At 38.1% G+C, this 10,335-nt stretch overlaps 1 protein-coding gene across 2 annotated transcripts in view; it reads right to left on the bottom strand.

Moving 5' to 3' along the window:
* Positions 1-10,335, bottom strand: part of Rnf214 (ring finger protein 214) — a 27,653-nt gene that overhangs the window by 11,134 nt on the left and 6,184 nt on the right. For both annotated transcript variants that reach the window (XM_010629380.3, XM_010629381.3), the window contains 2 exons: positions 6,426-6,566; positions 2,750-2,889 (listed from right to left, as the gene is read on the bottom strand). In XM_010629380.3, coding sequence (XP_010627682.1) covers positions 2,750-2,889; positions 6,426-6,566 — 281 coding nt within the window. The remainder of the gene's footprint in view (positions 1-2,749; positions 2,890-6,425; positions 6,567-10,335) is intronic.

Genomic DNA, 10,335 nt, shown 5'->3' with positions numbered 1-10,335 from the left:
TTGCCCGGCTTTTTTTTTTTTTTTGGTACCAGGGATTGAACTCAGGGCCTTGCACATGCAAGGCAGGCGAGAGAACCACTGAGCTAAATCCCTGGCCCTGGCCAGCATTATTTTAACTAACTTAGTTCATTCCCCCCTTGTATTTCAGGACTCAATTCTGGTGTCTTACCCTCTGGCTCTGTATTATCCTTTCTGGCTCCCCCTACCCAGTCTGGGTTACATACCTTTTTTAGATGCTTTTATACCAGCATTACTATAACATCATTGCTAAATAATTCTCTACTTATCTTTCTTCTCTAATAAATGGTAAGCACCTGGAGGACTTATTCCCCAGGCCCATACTTTTTGGCTCATAGGAAATAATAAATGTTGGCTGAACAAATGAAATAGCTATGAACATGAAATGGACTGAATTGTGCCATACCCTGCCCTATATTGAAGCCCTAAACCAGAATGAGGCTGTATTAGGCCAAAGGGGCTTGAAAGAGGTAATCTAGGTTGAATGAGATCACAGGAGTGGGGCCCGAACCACACAGGATTGATGTCCCTGTCAGAGAAAGAGACATCATGAGTGTTCACACACAGAGAACAAATCAAGGGAGTAGGGCTGGGAATTTAGCTCAGTGGCTTCACCACCCGTCTTGCAAGAGCAAGGTCCTAAATTCAATCCCTAGTACCAAAAAAAAAAAAAGGAGCCATCTGTAAGCCAGGAAGAGTCCTCGCTAGAAACAAGATGGCCAGAATCTTGATGCTGGACTGTCAGCCTCCAGAACTATGAGAACATTTATTTCTCTTATTTAAGCCAGTTAGTCTGTAGTATTCTGTTATGGAAGCCCAGGGTGACTAACAATGAAAAAAAACTTTGTGCCACAGTCTCCGTGGATAACAGAATGCCAAACAATATCTACACCACAGCTAAAACAGAGACACAAAAGACTTCTTTCCACTACTTTGGAAAAAAAGAATCACATTTTTTTTTTTGGGTACCAGGGATTGAACTTGGGACCTTGCATTTGCGAGGCAGACAATCAAACCACTGAGCTAAATCCCCGGCCCAAGAACCACATATTTATCAGAAAAAATGATAGAAAACATCATTCTGAAATTCACACCATACACTAAAAATAAAAATAGGACCTTTACTATGACAAGCAGCAAAACTTGGTATCAATTTCTGTTTTGTTTATCTATTTATGGCAGTACTAGGATTGAACACAAGGACCTTCCCACTGAGATGTATCCCCATCCCCATCCTGTTTTTCATTTTTTATTTTGAGACAGTCTCACTAGGTCACCAAGTTCCCCAGGCTAGGCGCAAACTTTTGATCCTCTTGCCTCATCCTCCCAGAGTGCTGGAGTGTCATCAAACCCAGCTCAATCACCATTTGTAGCTATTTAGTCAGGTAGAAAAAAGACAGACGTATGTAAAGACTGCGCATGCCAAAGAAATTATTCACAGGGCCTAATACAATTACAGACTCATTTTCCCAACATCTGTTATTTAAAATACCTGCTGCTAAGCTGCTCTACGTGTAGGTTTGTGCGTCATCTTCCTGCACTAACAGTGAAGGCAAGGACAACGGCAAGGACACAGGGTGGGAAGTAGTGGCTCTGATCACTATCAATGCCCAGGACAGTGTTCTGCTCCAAGTATGTATAACTGCTAGAAAATGAGTACCATGGACAACTGACTCATCACCGAATCATGCAGCATCACTAGATTTTCAATGTAACAGTGGACTGGCCTTCAGCCCTTCTCCTGGACATTTATCCTCATATGGAGCTTCCACAAGTAATCTCTCAGATTTAGAAAACGATTCAGCACATAAGCTCACTACTTTTTATGTACCACTCTAATACTTTTGCAAAATCAAGATTTAATACATAAAAATGCATTTTAATAAAATTTAAGTAAAATTATCAATTTTCACAGCTATCTTGATTTCCAAATAGCTCATTTTAAGAAACTTGGAAAATAAAGAATTTGAGTAAATTCTATGCCCACCTTGCTCTTGCTGCAGCACCCAGAAAAGTTCAAAGACCTACTGGATAATTCTTTCATAAATAGTTTATAATATTATTGTTTGAAAGTTAATCTCTCAGAATATTCTTACAACTTCAGCTTGTTAAAAAAAATCTCATACGTAGGGGAAGAACAAAAAGGGAAAAGAAAAAAATGTGAGAGAATGAAAAGATGAAAATAAAGTGTTTGTAGATGGGGAGGGGAGGAGGGGGTGAAGGGAGGGCAGAGGTAAGGGGAAAAAAATGAGAATCAAGACTTGCCATGTAAAGGTACATGATCCCAACAATGAATGTAACTGTACTGTATCCCTAAATGTACCAATAAACTCAATAAAAAAAAAAAAAAAATCTCAGCTTATAAAGCAAGTGAAATAAATGCATATCAAAACCTTGATTGTATTTGGGACTTTACATTTAACTTCATTCGTTCATTCATTCATTCATTTGGTGCTGGCAACTGAACTCAGGGATTTATGTATATTAAGCACATGTTCTATATTTGTATCCCCTTAACTGTATAATTTCCAAGTATGAAATCTCTCAGACTTTTCTCCATTAAGTGTAATACAGAACACTGAGAATACCAAGGCACTGGAAAATTTTTACTTGTGTGCTTGTTTTCCAAATAAAAATGAGACTAAAAGAAAAACTATACAAATAGGACTGGCCCCTTATGCACATAGATACACATACACAAAGGGATTTCATTCTTAACAGCATCATTTACCTTCTGCCCTTCTCACAAAGCTTCTCAATTTCAGCTTTCAGATCTTGCTCTTTCTGCAAAAACTCCTTCTTTTCTTTCTCTATCTTCTTTTTTGTTTCTTCCCGCTTTATGGTCACATCCTGAATAGCCTTTAAAATCTCCTAAATCCCACATGATTACAGTCACACACAAATAAAGAAGGAAATAAGTTAGTTCTTTTAATTTGACAGTAATTTTCAACAATCTGAAAAATTCATATACTGATTTTAGCAGATTCAAACTGAATTCAAAGAATCTGGTTGATGAGTAGCTCCCAAAACTCAGAGTGAAAGTTCCAAAAACAAGAGACTTAAACTCAACAGAAGGAAAAAGATCTAACACTCACACTGTTCAAAAATGGAATGTTCTAAAGCCGGGCATGGTGGTGCACGCCTGTAATCCCAGCACTCAGGAGGCTGAGGCAGGAGGATCACTATGAGTTCGAGACCAGCCTGGGCTACACAGTGAGTTCCAGGTCAGTCTCAACTATACAGTGAGACCCTGTCTCAAAAAACCAAAACAAAACAAAACAAAACAAAAAAAAAGAATGTTCTGCCTCGTGAAGCAATCAGCTCTCTTAAGCTCTTCAAGTAAAGACTGAAGAAACAGCTGCTAAGGATGCTGAAAAGGTGTTCTTGCTCCAGGGGGGAATCTACTGCATCCAACAAATATGGTCTTGTTTTGTTATAGTTCTATTCTATTTTATTTTGTATGGAGGTTTTCTGATTGCTTGCCTTTTTTACTGTTTAACATCAACTACTACATATGCACATACATCTGAAATAAAAAGTCAAATAACACAAAGGTGATAGAGTTAAGTTACCCCCAACTTCATACCACCTCCACCCATAAGGATAATCAATGTGGTAACTGCTGTATCATGCTTTCACACTTTGTTCAATCTCACATCACACAGATGCAATGTATGTATTTCTTTTTGGTTTTAGTTTTGTTTTTTGAGACAGGGCCTCACTATGTAGTTGAGACTGACCTGGAACTCATTATGCAGTCCAGGCTGGTCTCGAACTCACAGCGATCCTCCTGCCTCAGCCTCCCGAGTGCTGGGATTACAGGCATGCGCTACCACGCCCGGCTACAATGTATGCATTTGTCTTTTTTTTGTTTTTGTTTTTTTTTTTTTTTGGTCAAACCCAGGGTGTTGTGCATGTAAAGCCTGAACTCTCTCACTAAGCTATACTCCCCAGCCTATTTCTCTCTTTTTTCTTGTATGGGGATCGACCTCAGGACCTTGTTTGTGCTTGCCAGGAAAGCATGACACAGCTGAGCTAAATCCCCTATTTTTGTTTTTTAATGAGGTCATTTTAAATTATTTTGTATTCTGTTTTACTTCACTTGGCATGAACACGCCATATCAATAAAGATCTAAGTCAAATAGCTGCATGATATGACATCACACAGAGATGTCAAATGTTTTCAACCACTCTCTGTTAATAAGTTTCTCAGGTTGATTACAACAATTTTGTAATTACATTTCTAATCTAATTTTTATTTTGTTTTGTTTTTGACTTTTTTGAGATGAGATCAGCTGTGTAGTTTAGGACAAATTTGGCCTCACAATCCTCCTGCCTCAGTCTTCCAAGTGCTGCGATTATAGGCATGGGCCACTACACTTGGCTTAATTTTTAAAAATACTGCAACAAACATTCTGTATGTCTACACTTTCACACAAGAACTTCTACCTGTAGAATGGACTCAATAAGATTGCTAGGTCATATTATATGTATATTTTAAACTCTAACTGACAATTCCTAATAACTTTTCTAAAAAGGCCATCAAGCTGGGCGTGGTGGCGTACGCCTGTAATCCCAGCACTCAGGAGGCCGCGGCAGGAAGATCGCTGGGAGTTTGAGACCAGCCTGGGCTACACAGTGAGTTCCAGGTCAGTCTCAACTACATAGTGAGACCCTGTCTCAAAAAAACAAAAACAAATGAAAAGGTCATCAAAATTCACACACCTACTGGTAGTCTCTGAAAGAGTTCACTTTACCTCACCACTCAAAATTTATTTAATTTTTGCTGATCACTGGGGGAGGAAGACAAGGGAAAGGAATAGTATTTAATAGTTTTAATACGCATTTCCTTAACTTTGTTTTTACTGTTTGTCTTCAACTAGAACAAGCATTCAAAATAGACTGCTTTGTTCATCACTAAACCGCCACAGCCCACATTAGGTACTCCAAAGATATGTTCAGAATAAATGAATGTGTACCAATGAGACTGAATTTCTTTTCAAATATGTATAATCTTTTTGCTTTTCCTTGCCTGTAAATTACTGTTTATAACTGGTGGGAATATAATACCCTTCCCCAAGGTATCCACCTTCTAATCCATGTATAATGTTACTTTTCATGGCAAGAGAGACTTTGTACAAGTGACTAAGGCAAGGACCTTGAGTTGAGGTGATATCCTGATTATATGGGTGGGCCTGAGCTAATCACCTGAGTCCCTAAAAGTGGAGAACCTTCCCAGTTGTGATCACAGCAAAATGTGACTATCGAAGAAAGACCTAATAGACACAATGTTGCTGGCTTTAAGGTGCAGAAGGTACCTTAAACCAAGGAATTCAGGCAGCTTCAACAGCTAAAGACAAGAAAACAGATTCTCCCCTAGAACCCCCAGAAAGACACACAGCCCTTCCAATGTCTTGATTGTAGCCCAGTGACACTCGTAAGATTTCTGACTACAGAACTATAAAATAACAGATTTGGAAGGTTTCGAATCACTAAATTCATGGTAATTTGTTACATATGCAATAGGAAACTAACACAATAATTTTTTTTAAGTGATGCTGGAAATTGAACCCAGGACTTTGTGCATGCTAAGCATTCACACTGCCACTGAGCTACAACCCCAGCCCTGACACAATAACCTTTCCTGACTTTTCTGTAGATTGTTTGACTTTCACCATGCATTTGTAGAAATATTCAGAATGTTAACAGATATTAATTAAATCCTCTGGCAGATGTGCTACAAATATTTTCTCTCAGTCTAACAATCTTTCAACTGATTTTTCCATTATTTGGTAGTTTTTATTATATGTAATTAAACTGGTTGATCTTTTTCTTCATGGGTTTTTTCAAGTGACTTCTTGCCACATGAGCTTTTATAAGTATTCTCTTAAATTTTCTTTTAATTTTTTTTTCTAGTTTTTATATGTACATTGGGGGGGGGGGTACCGGGGATCAAACTCTGGTCCTTGCACTTACAAGGCAGTCAGCAGTACCACTGAGCTAAATCCCCGGCCCCATATGTAGACTTTTAATCTCAGAATTATACATATAATATGAGATAGGACATTACATATATATGTTTCCCAGATAGAGATCGTTTTTTCTCTGAACTACAACAAAAGTAAGAGATTGGACAAGACGGCCTCAAAAGTTCTTTTTATTCTTAAAATTCTATGGAAACCATTAAAAAGTAAATAATGCTTTTCTTTTTCTACTGACTTGGAAAAAAAATTAAAGTATGATCAGGGACTGTTGTTTTTACTTCTCAACAATTTATTTACATGTTTTTCTTTTTTGCAGTGATAGAGATTGAACCCAGGGCCTTGTACATGCTAGGCAAATGTACAAGGCAAATATCTACCATGAGATATATACCCAGTCTGACAATTTCAGTACAAGCAAAATACCTGATGATTTTTCATCTCTTCTTCTCGCCTTTGCTGAAGCTGCTTTAATTGCACTTGGAGCTGATTCTCCACCTGCCTCTGTTTGTCCAGGACTTCCTGGTAACGCTCCTTCAACAGGGTTCTTTCCGTCATCATTTTGTCCTATTGGGAACAACACAGTAAAAGTTTACTTCCCAATTTAATCACAAAAAACACTCACCAAGTGCCTGTCCAAGACATTATGCAGAGCTCTATAGACACACTGTCCAATACTTAACTATATGAGGCTATGTAACCTAATAGTAATTAAAATATAATAATATAGAAAAATCTGGCCCTCTGTTGCATAGCTAAATCATAAGTACTCAAAAGCCACATACAACTAATGGTTACCACAACAAATGGCACAAATATAGAACATATCCATCGTTATAGACAGTTCTATTATAGAACATTACCCTAAGATGGGGTTAACAACCTACAGTACATGTGCCAAATCTAGCCACTGCATACGTGTGTAAATAACAGTTTTAATGAGCTGGGTGTGGTGGCGCATACATGTAATCCCAGTGCTCTGGAAGGCTGAGGCATCAGGATCCAAAGTTTGAGTCCAGCCTGGGCAACTGGGCAACTTAGCAAGACTGACTCTGTCTCAGAATAAAAAATTAAAAGGAGATGGGCATTAGGTATGTAGCTCAATGCAGTGCCCTGCATTCAACCCCCTATACTGCAAAACACAAAACAGAACAGAACAGTTTTAATGGGACACAGCCTGAATTGTGAAGATAGCACCCCAAACAGCTGATTCCTTATCATTACATTTCAACCTCAGCTCTGTAGATAGCTGTAAGAAGATCTTTGAACTCTGCAATTGGGAGAGTGTGTGCATGAACAAGTGCATGTACATGTGTGATTTACTGAGATGAGAAATCAAAGTTTTGATTTTTACAGACATGGTGACCATTACTCTGATACCTTAGAAAGAAGACATGAAAAATAGATCCAACAGCTGGTAGGTGACACAAAATTAATCCAAGATTAACTTAAAAAAATCAGAAGAGAGCACAAATGACACAACAAACCCATATACAGAAATAATAGTGGAAAACTTTTCAAATTTTGGGAAAGAATTTAAATACAAGTAAGTGAGACATATAAAACCCCAAATAGCCAAGATAAGACTCCACTATACATCAAAGTCAAAATCCCAGAAGTCCAACACAAGGACAGAATCTTGAAAGCTAAAGCAACAAATCACTTATAAGGTAAATCTATTACAATTACAGCAAACATCTCAACATAAACCCTAAAGGCCAGAGGAACTTGGAGTGAAGTGTTTCAAGCCCTAAAAGAAAACAACTTCCAACCCAGACTGACATATCATGCAAAACTACCTTTCAAAATTAATGGAGAAATAAGGTCATTCCATGACAAAGATCACCTTATGAAACCAAGACCACCAAACTATCACCCCAAAAAAATCCACAAGGATATCTTATGAAGCAACTAATTAGGATTAGGGGCCAAAATCACACACCAAAGGAATGACAGACTCTCTAGCTAATGGTACTGGAAAAACTGGCTATACACATGCTACCGAAGATAGAATCTAGAACCTGTAACACTCTTATTTCCAAAATGGGAAAAAATTTCTACCGGCTACACCTTGGCCAGAGGACTAATATCTACAAAGAACTAAAAAAAAAAAAGAATCCCCCAAAATAAAAGACCCAACATCTCTTTGACCATTACAGAAATGCAAATCAAACACAACACTGAGATTCCATCTTACTCTAGAAAGAATGTTTCTTTGGTGGTGGTGGTGTTTTGTTTTTTTTTAGACAGGCTCTCACTGTATTTCAGGCTGGCTGTGAATTTACTATGTGGCCCAAGCTGGCCTCAAACTTATGATGATCCTCCTGCCTCAGCATTCCAACTGCTGGGATTACTGTCCTGTGCCACAAAATGGCCATCATTAAGACATCAAATAACAAGGGCAGGGATTAAGCTCAATGGTGCCACATATGCCTCTCAAGCACAAGGTCCTGAGTTCAATGCCCAGTACCACAAAAAAAAAAGAAGAAAAAAGAGAAAAGAAATAAAAAAATAACATATAGTGAGGCTGTGAGAAAAAGGGAAATTGTTGGTGGGAGTATAAACTAATACAATCACTATGGAAATCAGTATGGAGATTCCTCAGACAACTAAACCTAGAAATTCCATTTGACCTATCTATTCCCCTTCCAGGTATCTTCTGGAAACCATTAAAGACATCACATTACAGTGATATATGCATACTCATGTCAATAGCAGCACAACTATAATAGCTAAATTTTGGATGTCGCCTGTATGTCAATCAACAGATGAATAAATAAATAAAATGTGGCATTTATACACAATGACTACTCTGCTATAAGAAAGGATAAATTTGTCATTACTAGGAAGACTGAACATACCTTGAGACCATAATGTCAAGTGATATAAATCAGACACACAAGCTTAAATATTACATGGTTTCTTATACGAGAAAGCTAAAGTACAAGAAAATTAAGGAGCAAAATAAAAGATAGATAACAGGAAATAGGGAGATAGATATTTTGAAAATGGGAAGGGGACCAAGAGATGAAGGGAGGAGGGAAAAAGAATTAAGATGTGTCATGCACATGTACCAACACCCTACAGTAAATGTAATCATTATGTACTGTAAACCTGTACTGATAACAAAACAAACAAGAAAACCCATAAAGCTGAATATGGTGGTGCATGCCTGTAATGCACCCGGGAGGCTGAGATAACAAGACTGCCACAAGTTCAAGGCCAGTTTGGGCTGCATAGTGAGTTCAAGGACAGCCTGAAACACACAGCGAGACTCTGTCTCAAAAGAAAAGAAAAATCATTTATTCAGCTTCTCAGAAGGCAGAAGCAAGAGGATCACTTGAGGCCAGGCGTGATGGCGCATGCCTGTAATCCCAGCACTCGGGAGGCTGAGGCAGAAGGATCGCTGTGAGTTCGAGACCAGCTTGGGCTACACGGTGAGTTCCAGGTCAGTCTCAACTACACAGTGAGACCCTGTCTCAAAACAACCCCCCACCAAAAAAAAAAAAAAAAAAAAAAAAAGGGATGATCACTTGAGCCTAAGAGTCAAGGCTAGTCTAGGCAACATGGTGAGATCCCATCTCAAAAACAGAAAAATAAGCTGTACATATTTTTAAATGTCCATTTACTTAAAAGGTAGAAATTCTAACCATAATGCCAGGAACAGAGAAAGGGATTTTAACAAAGACAAAATTCCCCATCTAAGTGTTACAAACAACTACCAAAGGATAAAGTGGAAAAGATATCAATAAAGAATACATACAAGGGGAAAAAATGAGAAACAAGACCTGTCATGTAAAAGTACAAGATCCCAATAACGAATGTAATTGTACTGTATACCTAAAAATGTACCAATAAACTCAATAAAAGAAAAGGAAAAAAAAAAAAAAAAAAAAAAAAAAAAAAGGGGCCAGGGATTTAGCTGAGTGGTTCCGCCACCTGCCTTGCAAGTGCAGGGACCTGAGTTCGATCCCCAGTACCAAAAGAAAAAAGGAATAAAGAATACATAAGAAAAAGACTTAGCCAGGGGTGGTGGCATATGCCTGTAATCATAACACTTGGGAGGCTGAGGCAGGAGGATTGCTGCAAGTTTGAGGCCAGCCTGGGCTACACAGTGAGTTCAGGCTAGCCTGAACTACAAAGGGAGACCTGGACTGAAAAATCAAAAAAAAAAAAAAGAGAGAGAAAAGAAAAGAAAGATAAAGACTTGATGGAGTTTGACTAGACATTAACAGCATACAAAGAAATAATGTCTAGAATGAGAGACTGAGAGATTTCCTCTACTATGAATTATACCTGGACTATTTCATTTGATTCTTTTTTTTTTTTTTTTTTT

Source organism: Fukomys damarensis, unplaced genomic scaffold (genome assembly GCF_012274545.1).
Source record: "Fukomys damarensis isolate Sample0158 unplaced genomic scaffold, DMR_v1.0_HiC HiC_scaffold_16, whole genome shotgun sequence".
In the NCBI taxonomy this organism is placed as follows: domain Eukaryota; kingdom Metazoa; phylum Chordata; class Mammalia; order Rodentia; family Bathyergidae; genus Fukomys; species Fukomys damarensis.
Note: the sequence above shows the minus strand (reverse complement) of the source record. Positions and strands in the feature narration are given on the sequence as shown.